The 24788-nt window shown below is 38.8% G+C and overlaps 1 protein-coding gene and 1 long non-coding RNA gene across 2 annotated transcripts in view; one reads left to right on the top strand and one right to left on the bottom strand.

Moving 5' to 3' along the window:
- LOC309561492 overlaps positions 1 to 24788 on the top strand; it is a 465013-nt gene that overhangs the window by 79729 nt on the left and 360496 nt on the right. The window lies entirely within an intron of this gene.
- TGFBR3 (transforming growth factor beta receptor 3) overlaps positions 1 to 24788 on the bottom strand; it is a 318385-nt gene that overhangs the window by 73834 nt on the left and 219763 nt on the right. The window contains 3 exon segments of the mRNA XM_082264972.1: positions 8592 to 8739; positions 13884 to 14049; positions 17603 to 17786. Of these exon segments, the coding sequence (XP_082121098.1) occupies positions 8592 to 8739; positions 13884 to 14049; positions 17603 to 17786 (498 nt within the window).

Below are 24788 nucleotides of genomic sequence, written 5' to 3'. Positions count from 1 at the left end.
CATAGATCAACTCATGCAGCAACATATGAAAAATGCTGAGATAAGTACGAAGCCTTTGAAAATGATACTTGAATAATTTAGGCACGGTTCATTTTTTAGTTGATTGATTACCTGGTTTTTACATGAGCTAAACCAACTCAACAATGTTGTGTGAAAATGTTAGAAGAAGCAAAGAGTTACCTGCATGTGGGATCCAACAACTAAATTTGCCATAGGCGACAGTACTATGTTAATAATAAAAGGAAGGGGCTATGCAATGAAACTGTCAGAATCAAGAAGTTTGGAAAAAGTTTTGGAAAGGGATCACATGAATGGCTGTAGTCACAAATGGTACCATATCCAAGACCACCCTCATATCCAGGGCCAGAATTACTGATACAGCTGCAGCTTACCAGCTGCTCGTGCTGGCAATAAGATCACCAACTTGATAAGAAATAATATCCTACACATTTATATACATAATCCTTACAACATTTTTCCACACTTGTAAAATATGTATTGGTTAATAAACGTATGATTACATTAAGAGGAATCAAGAGAAGTAAAAGCCCAGAAAAGGTCAGAACACATCTAAGATCTTGGTAATAGGTCCCTGGTGGTTATATTCTAACAGGGCCAAAGTTATACAAATTCTGGGTGGTTTACAAGAACTCTGCTATTTCACAAAGTTGTACTTAGGGCAAGGATAGCCTGGTGGGTTCTGCCAATAAGAATTAATGTATATTTTACTTCTCCAGACTTATATTTAGACTTATGCCGTAGTTCTAGGGAAACAGGCTTGTACTTACAATTAAGCAATTGACAGCCAGTAAAGCCATCTGTTAGCATTACTAGTGCCTACACAAGGTTTTCCAATGTGTTCCACTACATATTAATCTTTACTGCAAGCTAATTGTTAGAAACAATAAAGAAAAGCTTCTAAAAAAGTGTTACAAGCATTATGAACATCAACAAAAATGCATAAACCTTAAATAAAATGATACAGTCCAAAAAACACAATGTAAAAAAGTGCTGGTATATGGCATTACTTCATATTTTTCAGTGATGAAATAAAAATAAATAAAAAAAGGAGAAAAAATATGCCAATACAATGACATATTGGTTAAACCAATTATTTCATTTAAAGCAGTAGTAAACACTGCTTGGTGCCTTTTACCTACAGGTAAGCTTGTAACAAAGCTTACCTGTAGGTACAAGGAACATGAAAAACAAAAAAGAGAAGGCATGCCACAAGGATTTAAAAGAACAAGGCCGATCAAAAGTAGAAGAAGTGGATAGCAATAAAAAAAAATATGCTGAATAAAAGCAATAATTTATTGAAGGATAAAAATGTATAATTACATGGAACATACAACAAATCTGACAGTATCTCACAATGTGGTGTGGACATAACATAGTTCCAAACTGGAGTGGATTGCGCTCAGGTCTGGTGCATAGGTCATTGTCATGGGGTAAAACAACTGATCAATAACGCAGCATATAGACATCCTGACATTTTTAAAAATCTATATTGATTTCTTCCTCAGGGGAGTGCTATCCACTTCTCTTACTTTTGATCAGCCTTGCCCATTTAATTCCCAGTGGGACGCCTTCTCTTTTTTATTTTCATGTGATTTGTTTGGGAGGGGACCTAGTTTGTTTTCTGTTGCACACGCCTATTTGTCTTATGTGTTGTAGATACAAAGAATATCTCCAAAAAGTGTAATATTTAGGATATATTCACTATTTCTGAAGCCAATAATGTCACCGGCGTATGCGCTCTGCGCGGACAGCATACTGACTATGCTGTCCCTTCAGAGTGCTGTGCCACAATCATGGCTCCCGTGTACATATGTGGGAGTGAGGTAATCTCGGTTTGGCCACTCAAATGGAAGGAGCCCATGATCCTGGAAGGAAGACAGGGTGAAGATAATAGACCAGTCAGCGTGCCACTGGAGGTCTTTGTTTCAAAAAGTGATTTAAAAAAGTAACAGTTAGTACAGGGAACTTCACCCCATACTGATGTCACAGGGAGTGCGTGAATCGGGCAGTGGCTGCAGCATTGGGAACGTGTTCCTCACTAAAAACGTCTGGAATACGTAACATGTTCGCAAAGGGGAACCTATTCTTTAACTTGCAGAGGGAAGTTTTCTTTCCCCCCAGACTTTACTATGGCTTTAAAGAGCATCTAAAGACATTTTTTTTGGATAGAGTAGAGAATAAATCTTCTGTCCTAATATAATTTTTTTTTTATATCCATGTTGTATTGGGGATTTTTACATTCACGTCCTGTTCTGAAGACACAATAGAAAGTGGGAAGAGATTTCTCTGAAGTGAGGGGCAGTTATTAACAAAACAAGTGTCCCATTGGAACATACGTTGAATTATCCTTACTTTTAGCCTCATTGTCAAAAGTTACCAGGACAAAGAGACTTCATTTCCCCAGTGGGAACACAGACTGAAAGAAAAACCTGACAGAGGTTCTAACCTCTTACCACTCTAGCAAAATGTAAAAAAAATATTGGTTTTACACATGCTTTAGTACAACTGAGCTTCCTCCATTGTCTTTAAGGAAAGCTTCTTATGACCATCATATATATAGTTTTGTAGAGCTGTCTCAGATATCAGCTAATACAACAAATTAGATAACTGATTTAATAAAACAAACTAACAGTCTCAAGTATATTGTTGGCTCTGAGGAGCGGGGGGCGGGGTAGGTACAGTTAGAAAAAAGTTGCTGTCTGTGTCCCTATTGCTGATCTTTCCTTTCAGGGTTAGTTTCTTTGGAATGCAATAATTAAAACATGTCCTTATTAAAAAAGTCAAAGTGCTAGGGTCTCTCCATATAGCAATCCACTTATAGACTAAGGGACTCTTTTTTAACAGAGTAGACCGCTATCTCATACATCTCTATTATGCACCGCTATCCATCCCATTAAAAAAAAAAAAAAAAAATCAGGCCCCGGGGGTGTAGGTGGAAAAGACTCATGGTGTTCTCTCGGCACAAACCTCGGCACTGTGATTGCAGAAAAGGCTCTTTTTTACTTTGTCTATGTTTTGTTTATTTTGTCATTTGTGAAAAAAAAAATAGAACAGAAGTCATAAATGCACTTCTATATGAAAGCCTCGGACCAGTTCTTACATAATTGAGTGTGTATGTTCCAAAAGGAAACTCAGAGCAAAAGCCCTAAAAATGACAATCTACTTATCTTGAAGGAAAAAAAAAAAATCAAACAGCATATGTTTTAAATGAAAACATTTGGCAGCCTACAGTAAGCCGCAATGTGGAGATTTTCCTTCCCTGGTGAATTATCATGGCGTGCAGTGCTTGATACCTGCTGGATTAGGGAAAGCCTGTTAGAAGTACTGCAGGGGTTAATCACAGATGACAAATTCCCTAACTGGTAATCCTTTTTTTATTTTTTATTTTTAGCGAATCTTAATCACGAAGCACCCGGGTCGAGAAGACCCAGTTGGAAGAGAAGGAAAGCCGAAATGGAAACATTTAAGGTCAGGCCTAGTTCATGCAGCGCTGGAACAGGCCGTAAGTACGATACAGCAAACACAGCTATTCTCCATGGTTTACACTGACCAAAATAACCTAAAGCCACATCAGATATAAACACTGCCCATTGGGGACATGAGAAATTCATCCCTCATGCAAGTTTTCACTTAATTAGAAGGCAACTGAGGCTTGGCTGAAATGGTTATTGCCATTTTATTTCAAGGGACTGTCAGTAACTTGCCATTCTGCACATGTTTACATCATGTACTTTAAAATAAGAAAAAAAAAAACATCAAGGGGAACTGTAATAGTTTTTGGTAACATTAAAATTACTTTAGAAGTTTGAAATTGTATGGTAATAATATACATGCACAACATCTTTATTGTACTAATAAACATTTATTACAAGATGCATCCATGACACTAAAGGGCCAATTTACAAAGTAGACTGGATATCACTATTAGCTCAGCAACAGATATCACAGTGTTTACACCATGCTACAATCCTGAATTTATGGATTCAATTTTGGACTCCTCGTCACCACAGTGACAGCTCCCTGCAGCACACAAAATTAGTCTCAAATTGATTGGGCTACATCTCTGGAACAGGATTCCACCATAGTTGCTGCGACAAGTGCATGGGTGCTTTTTGATGACATTGAGAACTTTAATCCATTCTTTGAAGCATTACATATTATGACAATATTCTTTATAATTTGTATGACAATTAGATACAAGTTTAGAATTTTTTGTCGTCAGTCTATTTGAGATAGGTGTTTTTATAGTCATTACCAAACTCTACTGGTATGTTTGGCAGCATTTATTTGTTGTGGGACACCTATTTGTTTTTTTTTTTTTAATCTGGTCATTTTATGGTGCCTGGAGTTCGTTTTTGGGAATTTCTTGAGCAGCCGAGACACATAAGGCCCCATTCACATGAACGATTTGATCAGATCCGCTTGTCAGTTTTTTAGGCGGACCTGATCGGATCCTCCATGCATCCCTATGGTGCAACGGATGTTAGCGGAGACATGTCCGCTGACACCCGCTGCTATCCGAATCCGATCCTGTCCGTGAAATCCGGACGGATGGAAACCCTATTTTCCACCCGTCCAGCGAATCGGATCAGATGGGATTGGATGAAAACGGGAGCGGATAGTGTAAGAGGACCCTAAGAGTTCAGAGTTCATATAATGAACGTTGCAATCACATACATGTTTATGCCTGTGGAAGAGGAAGAGGGAGAGTAGGTGGATATCCCTGGTAACAGTGCCAGTTCACCCTGGATTAAAATAACATCAACTTATCCAGGCAAGTTGATACTTTAATGTCAATTTTGGGGTATCTGCAGAAGTCTCTGTCTGCCCGTAAATGTACAATGTTTTATTTATTTAGCTGTAATTTTATGGATCACGTAAACATATTCCTATTTTGTGGAACACTTTAGAGCAGAAATCCATTCAAATTTAGAAAAAAAATCCAGTTGCATTCCTTTAAGTATACGTCAATCCTTACCTTGTAAAACAACCCATTCAGTTTAAAATAGAAATGAAGAACAAAACCTTTGTATATAGATTTAAAAAAAATATATATATATATATATATATATATATATATTTTCCCTTTTATAAAGTGATCACCCTCTGTTCTCAGTTTTATAAGAGCTGGAGGAGAAGCACACTGGACTTCCTAGTGAATGGCTGGGGGGGCATGTCTGATCAATGGAGGAGAGCAGGTTCAGTTCCCAGCACAACGAGAGAACTGAACACGCTGTGCTTTCCTGCTTAGTGTGGTCAGTTTTTAATTGGAAAGCGGAAGGACTGGCAGAAACACCAGAGATTTCACACATAGGAAGCAATATAAAGAGAACAGGATAGGTTTTCACACAAGTACATGCTACAGCAGGCACATATCAGGAATATGAAATGTTGGGTTTAGCATTACATCAGCACTATGGAAGATGTTAGATTTATACTATAAGCCAACCAGGATTTTAGTGATTTGCAGAATGCAGTCACTATCACTGTTAACATGTTACAGGAGGGAAGAGAACAAAGGTGACCAGTTGCTGCTCCTTCAATGCCCAGCTAGAATCTAGCGTGCTACTGTACTGGGCTTCATTTTAGCTGTAGTGTAATCTGCATGGATATACAGAACCTGGCAGTACTGTTTGGCAGGGGTTCCTGGATCATAAAATGTGACCGTGCAGAATCCCATGGCTTTTGGTAAGGAAACAATTCAGATGTACAGTATTTCAAATGTGCTATCAATTTGGTTGGGGTTCAATTTTAGCTGTCACAGCATATCGGTTTGTGATACCTTTATTTGTATGGACAGCATGACATCTGTTTAGCTTTATGGAATTACTGGTCTGATTTGATGTCTAAATATACTTATAGTTTACTCTAAGTAATCCTGAGTAATTTCATATCAAATCCCAGAAAAGTGTTTAGCCAATTAGTGTTAATGATAAGAATGGAATTTATTGGATTTATAAACAAATTTGGTAGTCTATAAATAAGTTAAAACCAGAGATAACAAAACACTCTAGATAAGTTCAGCCCAGTAAGGTGTTAGAATGTATGTTATTGTAAGTGAATTGCTAACAATCCGTCAACAAGTATAAGAGGCAAGCTCTTGTCATTTGGGTCATGTTGAAAACAAATCCTGTTTCCATTTTCTTCTTCAACATACATTGTCTATTTTAGGTATATATTTTTGTTCAACCTTATTTTATTAAGGTGTAACAAGGTACAAGGGTATAAAAGGTACCAAAGTACACATATTGAACATAACAGTCCTTGAAAGGTAATGGTGCAAACAGAGCTGACCTGTCTATGGGTCCCGCTGGGTCCATTGGACCCAGGCAGCACTTGGAGAGGGGCGGAAAATTGACTCCCAGGATTTTTATTACAGGAGTTTTGTGTGCTATCAGTTTGTGACACATTACGGTGGCATTTCCCCATCTCATACTGCAGCCCATAGTGCAAACTAATGAGTAGGTGAAGGGTCTCCTCTGGGGAATGTCCCTCCGGTGATTGTGGTGTGCGCACTCCCTCTCATGCAGGGCGGGCTGGATGTTCTAGGGAGGTGGCCGCGGCAGACACAGGAGTGACAGAAGGACTGAGGACAGACAGTGGGTGTTTGGTGGACCGGTCCGGTGGTGAGTTATCGAAGAAGATAACAGTATATATAATATTTTCTAAATGTTATATTTCTATAAAAAAAAATAGATGTGGCCCTGTTGGTGAGCGTGATTTTTTATTTTGGGGGGGGGGGGGCTTTTCATTTTTGGGCCCAGGTAGTACAATGTTCTGGGCCAGACCTGAGTACAAAGCAATAGTAGGATATACATTTCTAAGGCTTCAATGTTACAAAGCACAACACATCTATAAAATTCTATCACCTAAATATCTAAGAGAGGTAACTGGACCTGGTCTGTCTCTTGGCACTAGGAGAGAAATCTGGGTAAGTGTTGAGAAAGTGCTGCCATTAAAATGGTTAGTTCCAAAATTTTGATATACAGCTGTACCAATGGCCTATTTAAGAATACATTTTTGAGAGAGAACAAACAGTTGCTCTGTTGACTGCTTAAGATCACAGTTATAACATATATCTAACTCTTTTTTCTGACCCAACGGAAATCTTGCAATAAAAAAAATTCCATTTCAACTTTGCATTGCCCTGCCCACTTAGATTTTAAAAGAGAGGTTCAAGATTTAAAAAAAAAAAAAAAAAAAAAAACATTTATACCCAGTGGATGCAGCATTGATATGATGCTGCATCTGTCCCCCACTGGCTCTGCAGTGAGCACTAAGCGATCAAACTGAGCTGATCACTCAGTTTTCCCTCACTGTTCTGAGCAGAGAGCTGTGACTGACAGTGGCCTTCTGCTCTCCCCTTCATCACTCACTGGAGTGTTGGGGTGTAGAGAAGGATTGAGGGGCTGGCTCAGGCTCTCAGTGGATCGCTAAGAGGCTGAGCCAGGTATCTGGGGGGGATCCAAACCATATAGTTGGGATCTTTCCTGAGTCTGGAATGGCTGAGTGATGTCAGCTGGCAGTAGACTTTAGCCTACTGTCAGCTGAAAATGTCAGCTGGAAATGGGTCACAGGTGTGCAGAACGTACTGCACTCATGTGATCCATAGGAAAAGTACGGCAAAAAATAGCTTAGGCTATACTTCTCCTTTAGGGCTGAGCTATACACTTGCACAGGTACAGGAGATGCAGAGGTTGCGGGCATAGTACAGGAGAGGCAGAGGCTGCGGGCATGGTACAGGAGATGCAAGGGTTGTGCAGGGTCTTACTTACCGATTTGTGAGGTGCCTTACATTTAAAAATGGCGCCGCCCAGCACCATTACATTGCTTCGCATGCGCCGTCTGCCTGAGAATGGCTGAACATGTACAGGCTCTCCCAAGCGGCGGTGGCGCATGCGCAATTGACTTGTCGGGCCGGCCACAGCCATTTTTTTTTTACGGGTGCCACTGCCCTTCAAGCAGCCCCAGGGCAGGGGGACTTGCCGGCCTCCCAGGAAATTTCCTGATATTCCTGGTAGGCCTGCCTGGCCCTGGTTGTGATGACCAGGGTGTCCCCAAGAAATTCCCTTCATTTGTAGGGATTTCCTTTCCCTTCCTGTTTGGCTATGGGACAGGAAGTGAAAGGAAAACTCTGCAATGGGACACAGAAAGTGAAAACAAATCTGACAGGGGTTATTACCATCCCTTACTCTATCCAAAATTAATAAGACAGCACCAACATCCGGATCTGTCTGAATACCCCAACAGTAACTACTTCTGCCAGGATGCAGGCAATGCTCGGCCAAAATTTTTTATCCTGGCTCAGTTTTTTTTTTTAATTGACTTTTATCTGTGCCGAGAGGACAACACACACAGCTCGAATTTTGGACAATTTAGCAGGACTCGGCCCAAATGTGAGGCAAGTATGGCTAGCTATGGAAGGAAGATTTGTATTGTGAAGTAAATAGATATATAAAATATGTAATGCAACACAAAAGATGTTGTACTCTAATAAATTATGTGGAATTATATATTAAAAAGTGTCATAAATACCAGTAGAGATACATAAAAAAAAAAATAAAACATACCAGAACTTGCAGTTTGCCTGCAATATTGTGTGTCTTGATAACCCAGTTGACTGCCTTTTTACAGATGAGAATTAGAACGAGATTCTTGGAAAGTTTGGCATCTGGATTGAGCGGCTTGATGTCAATGATTATGTCCACCTGGAATGAACTAAATGGGAACAATAAAAACAGAATGAAGATGAATGCCAGTTATCTCCAGTCAGTTTAATGTCTTCTGCCCCAGCATATGATCAACCAATTAAATACTACAGCTCTCTGTGAAACATGTGCTAAACAGACTGTACTAACAAATGGCAAGTGATAAAGAACAGAACGGGGTGTCTTGGGAGTTATCTATAAAATTAAAGTTTAAGAGAGTTCTCTTAGCACCAAATCCCTGTATCCTATACATGTGGAGAGTGGACAAAATAAAAGAATGTAACTAAATCAAAGTACAATTACAGAATTCATATATCTTTTTATTTTCAATATATTTATTATCTTTTATAAGAAGCATACAACCTGAGAAAAATAATGATACATCAAAATTACATAAACAAAACAAGACCTGGGTACATGGTCCATACCAACAAAATACAATTGGTGTAAAAACAATGACCTGAGCCAAGGACTATGGTATAGAATACAATGTACACAGCTCATTATGTGAGTAACATATAAGGTAGTGGTCAGTCAACATAGAATTTCCTGCCAAAGGCCCTTTAGAGTACCAACCATGACCCTTAGAGCCAGGATCATCAAAGAAAAAGATGGAGGAAAGAAGAAGAGTAAAGAAAAAGGAACAGAAGCAGACCAAGTATGAAAGAGACACTCGCCCCCCCCCCCCCCCCAGGCCCCAAAATATACTTTAAGTTTTAAAGGAATTATGTAATAAGCTGTGATGCAAAGTGCCTTAAGCTAAAAACAATAATGTGTAATATTCAAACAATAATATATTCCATAAAAACTTCAATTAAGTGCAAGTGCAAGGTATAAAAGTGCCTGCAGAAAGATTGGAAAGTGACTGGTGCAATAATTGTATGAGCAATAAATAATATTTAACATGCAATATTAATGTGCTAAAAAATATGGTGCTATATAAAGTGAGCTGTTCCACTCATACCACGTGTTGATATGGGGAAATAAAAAAGTGCCAACAGAGCAAAAATAGAAAAAAGTTATTATTTTAAAAAATACAGCTTGCAATGTCCAATAAGGAAAGATCCAGTAGAAAAGTCTATATCATGTGCGGTGACTTCAAAGGCAATAAAGGTGACAGCACTCGGAACAAACCGACACTCAGGTGAAAAGGTGACCCCGTGGTGGGTGGTAAGGTGCTGGGATTCCTTTGATAAAATTGCACACTTACCAGAGACACCCACCCCACACAGGGGTATAGAGCGGGTGTATTTATGGGTCTGGCAACCTAGCGGTATCCTCCTATCCCTGGGTGGAGGGCGTGTGCCGAGGATCAGGCTGGTCCTGGTGTGGATGTACCCTAGGATGGTCCCCTGTGTGCCTTCCTGCCTAGGTATGTTCCGAGGGATCCACTCAGCTCCACTCCCGATATTTAAACCAGAAAATAAATGGTGGACATAGTGTAATTCCGCAATATGCTTTATTGAGCAAAAAAATGAAAAGGTACTCACATTGAACAGGAAAAAAAACGAGCGTGACTGTATTGTCCGAGCGCTTGCGATCCAAGCCTCGTTCCCATATAGGTTTACTCTATTTCTGTGAAGCACAACAATTCCCAGAATCCTTCTGTGAAGCAGGTTCTTGATAAGATCTGCAGTGTTGTAGTGTACCTGCAGGTAACTTAGGTGGGTTAGGATCCCTCGGAACATACCTAGGCAGGAAGGCACACAGGGGACCATCCTAGGGTACATCCACACCAGGACCAGCCTGATCCTCGGCACACGCCCTCCACCCAGGGATAGGAGGATACCGCTAGGTTGCCAGACCCATAAATACACCCGCTCTATACCCCTGTGTGGGGTGGGTGTCTCTGGTAAGTGTGCAATTTTATCAAAGGAATCCCAGCACCTTACCACCCACCACGGGGTCACCTTTTCACCTGAGTGTCGGTTTGTTCCGAGTGCTGTCACCTTTATTGCCTTTGAAGTCACCGCACACGATATAGACTTTTCTACTGGATCTTTCCTTATTGGACATTGCAAGCTGTATTTTTTAAAATAATAACTTTTTTCTATTTTTGCTCTGTTGGCACTTTTTTATTTCCCCATATCAACACGTGGTATGAGTGGAACAGCTCACTTTATATAGCACCATATTTTTTAGCACATTAATATTGCATGTTAAATATTATTTATTGCTCATACAATTATTGCACCAGTCACTTTCCAATCTTTCTGCAGGCACTTTTATACCTTGCACTTGCACTTAATTGAAGTTTTTATGGAATATATTATTGTTTGAATATTACACATTATTGTTTTTAGCTTAAGGCACTTTGCATCACAGCTTATTACATTTTTATTATATCTAATTATATAGGCAGCGCCATCACCCCTATTCCTTTTATAATCTAGTGCATAGTCTTCGGACTATCATCCAGGGAGGCTGCAGCCTATTTTTAGATATATCTATATATATATATATATTTTATATTTTATACATTTACTACATATTTTTTATTTATTTATTTATACACATTTTTTTCACTTAATTATTCACCTATCTATCCATTTAGTCCATAGCGCGGAAGTTCTTATTTTTCTTTAAAGGAATTATGCTGATGCTGAGCCCAAGGTTGAAATTCAAATTTGCTTTATTGCAAATTAGTATGTCAGTTATAAAAAAAAAAAAAAGTATTAAAGTATTAGAACTTTGATGTTTCAATTTTCAAAGCAACATGGGGCAACTTTCTGACTTCTAAAGAGGGCAAACAGTCGATGCTCTGTAACCCATTATTGTTTAAAGTTGTATGTCATAAGCTTACCATACAATTTAAAATGATTTAAGTTGGCCATAGATGGATTGAATATCGGCTGGTTTAGCAGGGACCGGCCAAGATTAGATCCATCTATGGGCAGTCTGGTTGTACTGAAGTCGATCCATTGATCGACTTCAGTACAACAAGCCTGATGGATTTTTTGCATGCGATGACCGCCGGCAGCCAATGACGCTAGCAGTAATCATTATGTTCTGCTGTTAGGGAAGGCTCCCCACTGCAGAACACAATAGTGTGGCAGGAAGGATTCCCCCATTAACGCTGACTGCCATGATGGAGGAGTCGAGCATTTTAATTTCCTGCAATCTATAATGGCAGAAAAGAAAATCACATCATATATGGCTTACCTTATATCCAACCCAATGTACAAGGCCAACTGACCTGGTGCAAAGAGCACAAAACATAAATGCTAAACAATGGAAAAAAATGTTGGATAGTCTGATGAGTCATTCTCCTTGCTGGAGCGCATATTTGCAGGATTTCAAATGCTGAGCTTTACCGAAAGACATCAGTTCGACGTGACGATGCCTCAGAAAATGGATGGAAAATGGATGGAAACCAGAATCCAAAGTAAGTAAGTATTTTTTTTTTTTTTTTTTTTTACAATGCCTAGTTTTTGCCATCCTTTTGAATTAGGTGGTGGTGGAATGTCATTAAAAAAGACCTTCCATGTTCATGCAAGGTCCACCTTACCGCCTGACATCATTTCTATACACTTCTGCAAAAATTTTGGCTGAAGTTGAGTAGCAATCTAATCCAAGGTGGTACTAATACTTCATAAAATGCAGCCAAATCCCCAAGAAATGTCAGCATTCTGGCATTACAAAAACTGATCTATTTTATATTGTTTTTTTTTTTTTTTTGTAAGCAAAATTATTGCATAAATGAGAAATACACATTGACTTAAATACTTCTTTATCTCTATGAACTGCAGTTGATTTGTTGGCTTGGAAGTATCCAGGTTTCAGCTGTAAGTAATCCACCCCGGCTCTAAAGGAAATTAGCACTCTTGGCACTCTAAGATGTCATTAAGCTTGCGATATCCAAGTTCAGTCCTTAGTTATTTAAAAAAAAAATATTGAAGGAATTTCATTCAAAGCACATAAAACCAGAAAAGGTTATAATACGACAGCCTAAAAATATCAAGGGTGTTTCTTGTACCAAGGCAACCAGCTGCATGGTACCTCAGATTTAACTTTCAACGACAATTAGCATCTGGCACTGTAATATGTACTGGAAATGAAAAGCATATGTGGTACTTTGGCTATCTCAATGCCACCAACTCTGGGAAACATTGCTTGTGTTGACTAAACTGAAATTACACAAAAATAGAAGCAAATATTTCAGCCAGGTCCAAATCTTTCCCACTCACATACACACAAAGAGCCAATTCTAATGTAAATGCAGTCACTATTTATTTTTTAAGATAAGTCCATATTTATGATAGGTACTTATATATTGCCGTCAATTTATGCAGTGCTTCAAATATATAATGTATATTGCACATTCACATCAATCCCTGCCCTCAAAGAGTTTACAAACTAAAGTCCCTAATTCACATTCACATATATACAGTACATACTAGGGCCAATTTGGGCAGGAGCCAATGAACCTACCAGCATATCTTTGGATTGTGGGAGGAAATCGGAGTACCCAGAGGAAACCCATGCAGGCACAGGGAGAACATACCAACTCCAGGCAGTAAGTGTCATGGTTGTGATTCAGACGGGCCATCCTGGTGCTGCTAGGCCGAAGCTGACCTGACCATGTTAAATAAAACAAGGTTACAGCCCACAACCCCCACCCTGAAATCACTCCTCACTCTTCCAGAAACAAGAGGTTTCTCTCCCCACAGGCTCCTGCCATTATTTGAATTTGGCATGGCTGGGCATGGCTCAGCCACGTCTTTTATTCACAGGAATCTGTGAATGAAAAAGCCATAAAACCCATCTGCCGGTATCTCATTTCCAATGGAGCACATGTGCGGTGACACCACCACACTTATGACCCATTGACCCCTACAACTGAAGATCCATAACTTGGTACAGAGCTACATCTGGAGGAATAGTCTGTAGAAGCCGAAGCATTGATCCACTGATCACGGTTGCAATGCTTTTCTGACTCCAATGCACATTTTTTAATAGTCAATATGGGTACATTATTATTATTTTTTTTTTGCAAAAGGTGGAATTAGCCTTAAAAAAAAAAAAAAACCTTCAATGAACTGTATAGATACAAAACTTAATATTGGATCAAACCAAAACTTCCATCTTTACTATATAGAGGTAGAAATATGAACAATTGATGAAAAAGCTGATTTTGTGGTTCATTTATTTTACCTATGTGATGAGATACTTGGAGAATCCAGCTCAATGATGTGGACTGTTGTGTCGTCACTCTGGTTCATAGTACAGCCCTTAGCAGGTTGTGGTTGCACATAGCGAGCAAGATAATTCAGTGATATAAAGTTCTTTTCTATTTTGCATGTTGCAGGAAAATTTGCATCTAAAAGGAAAAAATATATTTTTCAAGTTTTGAACAGACAGACAAACTAAGACATTGCAGTCACGACTGACGTTTTTTAGGTATATCAACCAGTTTTGTTAGGTAAATCAGACCTCGGACATCATAGAAATATCTTGAAAAATGTTTAACTTTCACACAGATGGAGAATTTCTTTTTGGTTTTTAACCTTGTTGGTACCTTTTAGATGTTTCTGATAAGGAGATGTCATGGCTGACTGCAAGCATTTCCAGCGCTCACTAACATATAATGGAGAAGCCTAACTTCTCAGCTTCCCAATCCCCACATAAAAAAAGATTTAAAAAAGATTTTGCTTGCTGGAAGTTCCAGAAAAGAGCATCTAAAAAGGTAAGCTTCAATTTTTTTTATATTTTTTCAGCTTTGCTATGTGAATGAGAACACGTAACAAATTTAAAGTAGGTGTTATCCAATTTGGCTACAAAAGTGAAATACATTTTGAAGTGGTTAAAGTCACCATCTTAAAAACTGCAGGTAAAAGCACAGAAAAATTCAAATATTTTAGTTGTTGCATTTTCCGTTCCATAAACAATGTTTTATTAACTTGCAAGTGCCTTCTAACTTTCTACAGAATGCAACCACCCCAAGACATAGCCACAGTTCTCCCTCCCGCATTCCATGTTATAGCCCTTTCCTCCTTTGGGAGTGTCCAATTACCTTCTGTGCCGGTCCAGCTCTTCGACCCCCCCCCCCTTTTATTTTTATAAATACAGCCATGTTTTAGGCATTTTCTTCTAAAAGTTTCACCAAGAATATCATAAGCCTATCACTTCTCACAATATCACTACTGTCAGCTTGCCCATATTAGTTAATTTCAATGTTTCTATTAGGTCTTTTGCTGCCTTTTTTGTGTCTTTTAACCCTTTTGCTTTGTTTTTTTTTGCACACGTTTAAAAAATAATTTTTGGCCTGATTATTACTTAAAACCCTCAAACATTATTTATATTTTAAAAGCAGACACCATAAGGCCTCATGCACACAGGGCATTTGAAAAAGCGAGCTGCAAAGCCAGTTCAGACGCCAGGAAAAAAGCTGTAAAAACGTGCTTTTAGAAGCGTTTTGTATTGGAGTTAAAGCGGAAGTATACTAAAAAAAAAAAACCCTGCAAGACAAAGGCATAATGAGCTAGTATACTTACCTTAGAACGAAGCCCCGACACGGACCCCCGGACACCGCTGTGGGAGCGGACATGATACCTCGGCGTCTCTTCCGGGTTCGGCGGCTCCGGCGGTGTGAGTGGCCGGAGCTGCGATGACGTCACTCCCGCGCATGCGCACAGGGGATTACATAGTTACATAGTTAGGGAGGTTGAAAAATGACATCAGTCCATCCAGTTCAACCTATGATGTGTGTGTGTGTGTGTTTGCTTTTAACCGTACATTGTATACCCCTGTATGTTGTGGTCTTTAAGGTGTCCATCTAATAGTTTTTTGAAACTATTAATGCTCCCTGCTGATACGACTGCTTGTGGAAGAGAATTCCACATCCTTACCGCTCTTACAGTGAAGAACCCCTTACGCACTTTAAGGTTTCCTCAAGTTTTAGTGAGTGGCCACGTGTCTTATTGTATCACCTTTCTCGGAATAGTTTGTTCCTTATGCTCGGGTCACCAGTACAGTATTTGTACATTGATATCATATCCCCCCTCAATCGTCTCTTCTCCAGAGAGAATAGGTTCAGTGCTTGTAGTCTTTCCTCATAGCTGATGTCCTCCATTCCCCAAATTATTTTTGTTGCCCTTCTACATTAACTTTCCGGCAACGGTCCGCCGGACCTTCAGAGCGCATGCCCCGCTCGCGTCAGCGGCTGCATGCAGTGCAAATATCTCCTAAACCGTGCAGGTTTAGGAGATATTAATTGTACCTACAGGTAAGCCTTATTATAGCCTTATTATGTAGGTAAAAGTCACGAAAATCGGTATACTACCGCTTTAATGCACATTTTAGCCACGCTTAGCAGCGTTAGCATTTAGAAGTCTTTCTCTGCCCTCTTCTATTTTCCAACTTCAAATCCAACTACTACAGCTTAAAAACGTCTGACGTGGCCTAACGCTGTATGCAGCCTTTAGCAACGTCAGGCATTTTTACAGCCCAATGCTGCTGCTCCAGAACATGCTGGCCCTGGGTATTTTTTTTTTTACAGCTTAAAAACGCCTATGCCACTTACAGCTCCTAAAAGCCTGTGTATGCATGAGGCCATAGAATAACATGGAGGGGCGTTTTTAAACTGCAAAAAAAAAACGCCTGACACTCCTAAAAGCAGCTATAAAAACACCCTGTGTGCATGAAGCCTAAAGAATATCATAGGAATAGGTCCAATTTTTTATGTCATAAGATATTACTGCAACAGTTTATGAAGCGCAAAATTTCAGTAAGAAATGCACAAAATGTAATACTAGGGTACACAAACCAATATATTACCCAATTTTCCCACCTTCCAATCATCTAATGTCTCACCTACCCTCCAATAAAGCGAATGGAGTGCAGATCCCTGTCCACTAGCTTCTACTCAGCGAATTAAGACAAAGTCACACTAGGACCTGGAAGTGATGTTTTACACGTCGCTTCTGGGTCATTAGCAGGAAAAAGAGAGTTTAGCAGATGGATGTTCACTGATCTTCCTTCCACTCTACCTGACAGGGGGAAGCCAAAACCCATGGGGTTGTGCGGAAGGGATCAGGTGGCTGCTTCCATCTGACAGCCAACAGTCGCCTTGTCAGGTTAACACACAGTCAAAGAGAATAAGTGTAAAAACAAGGCATACAGTGGGGGCAGTTGGCAAAAGGGTTTAGGATAGCATTAGGAAAGAAGGATGGTTTTCAATGCTATCCCAAGCTCCGTTAGAGAGATTAATCCACACTTCCTGTCCTGCTGACAAGGGTTTCACTAGACAGGAAGTAAGGGAACATGTGCAACAGGGACACAGGCCCCTAAAACCTGAGAGGGGATCAACTCATCGCTTTCATACTAAAAATTTTTTTTTTCAATTCTCTATTTACTTTTGGAGAGAGTCTCTCACTTCCTGTCTGGTAAAATGCTGTTAGCAGGACAGTAAGTGAGGATCAATCTAGGAGCCTAGGGAAGCAATGAAATGGTGATAAAATAACGCATTATTAAAAAATAATTCTAAAGCTTTCCGCAGTTGAATCTCCATATCATGTGGAAAAATAGGATTTCCACATTTATGTAATAATTATATTTGTGAACTGAATATTTTGACAAAAAAAATGTTCATGGAATAAACTAATGAAAATAAAAAAATGGATTCCACGTCTATGTAATTTTTATTTTTTTGTGAACTGAACAGGTTGATGAGAAATTTCTCATGAGCTAAAACAATTGATTTAAAATAACCCGTCCATATTAGCGATTTAAGCTTAGTGTGAATTTACACCCGCAGCAGCAAGTTATTATACAGCAATGCTACCAAACAACGTGATGATTATTATTTAATGGGGTTAAATTAGTAATAATAAAATACCTTAAAGACAAATACTGAAGTCCAATATTTGACTAACCTTCACCCACTTTGATGTCTATTCTTTTGGTCATTTTGACTTCTGTGAACGATGTAACAGCCCCATAGTTCCTCTCAGTCCACTGTAATAGGTGATCATTCCCAGAAGGGAGGGATCTTTCTTCTGTTTGTGCGGACAGGGAGAGGTTACCTACTTCATAATGGACAGTTGATCCATGTGATACCTAGAAGACAATAAATGGTATATTTATTACTTGATGTTACACTGGGAGGGTGTGGGGTGGGGTTTGTAACATATCATTTGGGGGCTTTTTATGTACAGATAGAAAGAGTCATCACTGCAGTTTTGCTTTAACACTGGCCACAACCAGCTTCATTATGCATCCAGTGTCAAGTTGGCCATACACATATACATTTTTTTGGCTCAGCCTTTGGGAGCAGATTTCTCTATCCACACTAGACAGTGTGAATAGACAAATATTCTGCTGCAGCTATTCTTTTCTGACAACCAGTGCAGCCAGCTGTCAGAAAACCTTAACCATGATTGCATCTGATTGTATACCATACCAAATGGGGGCTTTTTATCTGACTAGATGCAGACATGGTTCAGCCAAACATTTTCTGATTGGCTCCTTTGAATTTTCAATTGACTGATGTCATGCAGGAGAGGTCTGACAGGACCACATGTGGGGGAAAATTTCATACATGGTCAGCTTTAGGTACAACATAAGTACTTTGTTCACAAGAAATACATGTAAAATAAACATATCTATGCAAACAAAATCCCTTTCTAAATGGCCCCTGTCACCACACAGTATCTCTGCATAGAGCAACATGCTCTTATTTACCCAAGGTTGGCAGTTCAGAGGGAGCTTGTAAAGGCAGCTGTCTCCTTTATACACCAGAGATAAAACTATAATCCTGCCACTTCACAAAACTCTGGTCTGGCCGCATCTGGAGTATTCTGTCCAGTTCTGGTCACCAATCCTCAGAAGTGATAAGCTGTAGAGTCCAAAGAAGGGCAACAAAACTAATTAGGGGATTGAAGGACCTTAATTACGAGGAGCGACTACAAGCACTAAATTTATTCTCGCTGGAAAAGAGATGCCTGCAAGGGGACATGATAGCAATTTACAAATACCTCAATGGTGATTCCAGGATAGGGAAAAAAAATATTCAGTTTCAGGAAGTGTAAGAGGACACGTGGCCACACAATGAGATTGGAGGAAAAGTGGTTTAACCTTAGGCTGCGTAGGGGTTTTTCACTGTCAGGGTGGTAAGAAGGTGAAATTCTCTTCCACAATTGGTGGTATCATCGGGGAGTATGGATACTTTTAAAAGACTCTTGGATGTGCATCTCAAAGAACACAATTTACAGAGATTTGGGAAATGATTATCGTTACTGACACACACACCCACACAGGTTGAACTGGAAGGATGATTGTCTTCTTTATTCAACCTTAACTACTATGTTACTATGTTACTATTCGTCAAAGCAACATCCTCATTGGCCTTAATTATTCCAGTTGCTCAGGAATGTGTACCCTTTCCTAGCCAAACTGGCTTTCCTTATGTCTTAAACAGACATAAAAGAGAAGCACTGAAAAATGCAGACCTCATCTATAATTCATCCAACCAATGCTTTTCTCAGAATATGTATGTAGAAGTGGCCATAACTATAGATAACTGGGTAATCTGGGCTATTTTAGGGTTAGGTTAGCTTCATTTTAAAACAAAAGAAGACAGAAAAATACATTTGGCAATTTTTCTTCAATAGGATTTACACAAAGGTAGCGTTGCACATGGCTTCCAAATCTGCAGCAGAAACCAGTCACCCAAAACTCTCCGTGACCCTTAAGATTGATTAAACCTTTAATGGAATTACTGAAGAGGAAATCAGCTTTATTTATGTTTATATGTTTTATGTTTATTTCAATTTATATAAAATTTTTCTATTTCAAATAACTAATTAATACATCAAATACCAATGGCACTGGTGTCACTGAGAGTTATTGCTTTTCTAAATAAAGAATACAGAAAAGGCAGTTTGCTTTTAGTTACTAATTAAACGATAGGGCAGAGCCATATAGGACCGATACAGAAGAAGAAGGAAAAAATCAATCACCTCTCTTAAGCTATTGAGCTCAGTAACTAATTTTCTTCAGAAAGAACCTATCACTTGACCTGGTGGTTGAAAACGGGTTAATATTAAAGATTCATATGTAACATATAATGTATCTATCATTTATATATTATCATACCCTAAGTCAAATTGCCATAAGTGCTAACAGATATCTGACACGTTTAAACATGTGAAAGGTGAACTCTAAGATGTTCCTTTGTATAACCATCAGTTTTTAATTTACTTAAGCAAAAAAAATGAGCATTCTTTTCCTAACACCTGCTGATTTCTAGCATTTTAAATCACTCTAGGGAACTGCAGCTAAGGTGTTTTATCAAAGCTATCACACACTATTATTTTGAAGCTCTTGGAAAGTTACAACATGAGTCAGATGTTATGACAGCATCGAATCTGACTGTTACTCTAAGCAATTAGAAATTATGGAGTGTTTGGATATTTTATCACACACAATGCCAAAACACAATGCTGATTCCCGAAGAAAGAAGTGCCTTTTTTAAAAAGAAACGTAAGCAAAAAAGAGTTACTTAATGTGAATGAGTTGGTGCCAACATTCAAAATGACATTAAACAACCCATTAAAATATTCAAAATTATTATTGAAAGTGAGAGATGTAACGTTTCGTGTAAATTCTTATTTTACAAAGAAAAAAAAAGCCCCAGAAAATTAAAGATATTTTTGTATGGGTCGACCATGTCGTAAAATTCCACTATCCCTATTAATAAAAAATGATATCCTTGTATTTTATCCTATTAAAAAAAAGTGTAAACTAACACAAACATGACATGACAGGCATTTAAAAAGCTGTAATTTTAGCCTAACGAGGCCCAAAAATGAATTTAAACCCTATCAATTAACTTCTTTTATTTGGTCCCTTTTGGTCTGTTAAATATACAGTACCATTCAAAGTGTTTTGTCATATCTGATAAGTTCAAAGTAATACCTGTTGATCTCGCCAGAAATCTCTTGAGCTGGTAACTTTTATCAACGGTTATCAATTACATTGTTCTCAGCTATCTATGAGATCTACAAAACCTCTATATTATGGACAGTAGGAGAAAGGAGGGGTTCTGTAGACATATCTTGTTTCTGTTGTCCTATTAAAGAACGGTGAGTGCATTATCAACCTGGGACAGGAAGTGTGTTACTAGCAGACTCAACAGCTGAAATTAAAGGTAGAAAGGTTGAAAATGTAAAATTATTATTATTATACAGGGTTTATATAGCGCCAACAGTTTACACAGCACTTTACAACTTGAGATTGAACAGTACAAATACAATACACTAAGTAGGAATAAGAGGGCCCTGTTCATTAGAGCTTACAATCTAAGAGGGAGGGTCAAGAGATAAAAGAGGTAATAACTGTGGGGGATGGGCTGAAGGAAAAAATAAAAGTACAGTTGTTAGGTGGTTACCAGATAGGCTTCAGGCTTCACTGAAGAGATGTGTTTTTAGGGATCGTCTGAAAGTGGACAAAGTAGGAGATAGTGGGACAGATTGGGGTAGAGCATTCCAAAGGATGGGAGAGGCTCAGGAGAAGTCCTTGAGGCGGGCATGGGAGCTAGCGAGCAGGATGTCTTGGGAGGAACGAAGAGAACAATTTGGTTGGTATTTTGAGAATAGGTTATTGATGTACCTGAGTGCCAAGTTATGGATGGCTTTGTAAGTTAGGTTAGTAACTTGAATTTAATTTGTAGGTTAAGTGGTAGCCAATGGAGGGATTGGCAAAGAGGGTAGCAGACACCGATCAGTTTGCAAGGTAGATGAGCCTGGCAGCAGCGTTTATGATGGACTGAAGGGGAGATAGCCTATTTAAAGGTAAGTCAATGAGAAGGGAGTTGCAGTAAAATCAATGAATCCACTGCATCTAATAACTTTTAAGTTGCAATATTTTAATTATTATTTTGGGTTTGGATACGCTTAAAGCCCAAAAGATGCTAACGTGTTCATAGGGTGGTAATTCTTAAATATGGAACAAGGAGAAGGAAGAAGCAAGTTCCAAGGTTTCGACTAACAAAATAAAAAAAAAAGAGACGACCGAGCCCTTGCTCAACTCAACTTACATTTGGCAAGGTTGCAAATAACCAAGCTGTATGATAGACGCAACATTCCTGTGTGCCGCATTGCTCATTGTATTTACTGAAATGACATATAAAGAACATTATCAAGGAGCAACTTGAGCCCCAAGATTACTTTTGTCTCTGGATAGACTGACTGGTGGCTGTACCCGGAGAGATCCTGCATATAACTATATTAAAATACATTTAAAGCCATTTATAAGAAAATAATTTTGCAACAATTTAATGCTAAGGTAATTCTCTTATACGGTAATTACTTATATTACCATGGACACTGTGACTATGAGAGACTACAAGAAAAAGAAACTGCCTCTGCATACTTTAACAAAGAGACCACAGAATCTTCTATGTTGTAATTACACACGATGCTGTGGGCAATATGACTACAAATCCACTATGCTATATTGTAATTGTATATAATACTATGGGTACTGCATACAGTATGTATACCAATTACATACAGCAAGAGTATATACTGCATTCTTCTATACTGCTAATAAACATAACAGAAATAATAATCTTAAAAGAATATTTACTTACGTATGCTATCCACTGTTATGGTTATGTATAGTACCATGGTTAGTTAAAGGTGACTGTAAATGCATTTTTTCCTTTTAAGTAACAATCAGGTTTGTGCTTACCTTACGTACCTCTTCTTCTCGGGTCCCCCGTCAGCGCTTGTGGCTCCTCCTCCCCTGCGAGTACCCCATTGGAAGCCGCTTTCTATAAACACAGACAGCAGGACTCAACTCGGTCTCTGCTCCCTCGTCACTGGATTTGATTGACAGCAGCGGGAGCCAATGGCTCCCACTGTCTCAGCAAAGCCAGTGGGACCAGGAAGTGAGGGAAGTGAAGAGCTGCAGACGTGCAAGGCGCTGGATCGGCGCCGATCAGCGCTATAAAATAAGGTATTTATCGGCAGATTTTTTTTTTTTTTAAGAAAACACATACAGTGGGGCACAGCATTTATTATTCCAGAGGGGATCATAGTAACAACAATACGTGGGTTAACAACCAATTTAGGCTTTGAGAAAAAAAACCTGATTGGTTTCTATGCAGAGCTGCACCAGATTTTGCACTCTCCAGTTTTAGTAAATAAACCCCATAGTATGCAGCAGCATTTATTATTCCAGAGGGGATTGTAGTAACAACAATACGTGGGTTAACAACCACTTTAGGCTTTGAGAAAAAAACCTGATTGGTTTCTATACAGAGCTGCACCAGATTTTGCACTCTCCAGTTTTAGTAAATCAACCCCATAGTATGCAATAACTACCTAACATTGAAAAAAACTTTCCACTCAGTACACAGCAAAAGTAGGATGGGTTTAAAAAGCAAAACTCACACCGGAAGACTATATCCAAAACCAAAACATTTTATTAGAGTAGGGAAAGGATAAAACTAATGTTTTTTGTCATCCTTGTCTTATTACAGAGATTTCCCTTTGCATCCTATCCTGCACACTCAACAGGAAATGGCAGATTATCTTTCCATTGTAAGGGAATTCCCCTTTTAGACAGCTGTCATAGAAACAAGTGTTGCTGTTCTGGAGGAAACTCAAAATTTCGGATTTGCCCTAATTTTCATCTCCAGTGACATTGATGATCAGGGCAATTAGGGTGAATCTTCCTAAACGAGACACAGAAAGCAATACAAAAACAGACAGGGGCTCTTACACCTTAATACTCTATCCAGAGCTAAAAAAAAAAAAAAAAGTTTTTCCTTTAGTTATACTTTAAATTGCCCAAAGGCGTCTTTAACCTCCCTGGCGGTAACCCCAAGCGTGACTCGGGGTGGATTTTTCATACCAGGATCGGTAAAGCCCTGGATGTGCAGAGAGCGCAGCGGTGTTCTCTTACCTTCTCCTGGCGATCCAGCGATGATCTCTCATTGCTGAGACCGCCAGCCGAGATCCCCGCCGCTCTCCGTCGGTCTGATCACTTCCTAGTTCCGTTCCCTGCAGCAGCAATGCTGCATGGGAGCGGAACTAGGGAGGGAAATTCAAAAAAAAAAAAAAAAAAAGTTGCACAAAACACATTACACATTATATATATTATATGCATATATATATATATGTATATATATATATATGCATATATATATATATATATATATATGTGCATATATATATATATATATATATATACCTATATACACATATATATATATATATATATATATATATATATATATAAAATTATATTATTGATTCGATTATAATTCATGCGTTTGTGTCTCAAATTTATCACATCTGAGATGTCTACTAGAGTCTTGTTTTGGTCAGGTTTAAGTCAGTAATTACTAAGAATTGTAGGCCTATAATACATAACGCCAAATTTCCATGAAAAGAATTGTACCGCTTTTGGTACAGAATTCCTGACAGAATCATACCGCCAGGGAGGTTAACTGCTCAAGAGCTTAAAAGCTTAAATGAAATATTTGCTGTTAAAGCTAGCCCAATTCATTAGGATTTCTCTTGTCCAGCCCTTAACAAGAGAAATCACTAGATTTCCCCATCCAAGCTAAATACCTGGGGCTGTCAGAATACCTAAACTGTGCCTGAAAAATCAACTTTTGTTGAGTTGGGTGGTGCAAACAGGGTCACCCAAAGAATGAATATTAGCTGATTCAGCAGGAATTGCCCGAAAATCAATGTGTATGGTCAGCTTAACACTGACCATACATTAAAACATTTTCTTGTTCAGTGTCCTTTGGATTTACATTCAACTATGTAGTGCACTGGCCTGCCTGACTGCATACAAATTGAAAGTGTTTAGATTTGACCTCATATTATGTGACTTTGGTAAAAAATAAAGGCAAATTGTACAAGAACATTGTATAAGATTGTGTATGGCCAGCCTAGCAACTATAGTGAGTAAAAAATGCAAAATAAGATCTTTCAGGTGAGCATTCAGTCCATCTAGTTGTTCTACAGATCTAGACAGAACACAATGGAGTTGATATACTAAATCTGAAGGGTGCAAAATCTGTTGCAGCTCTGCATGTTA

The sequence above is a fragment of the Pelophylax lessonae genome, assembly GCF_965119305.1.
Source record: "Pelophylax lessonae genome assembly, chromosome: 8".
NCBI lineage: Eukaryota > Metazoa > Chordata > Amphibia > Anura > Ranidae > Pelophylax > Pelophylax lessonae.
This window is presented reverse-complemented; position numbering and strand designations above follow the sequence as displayed.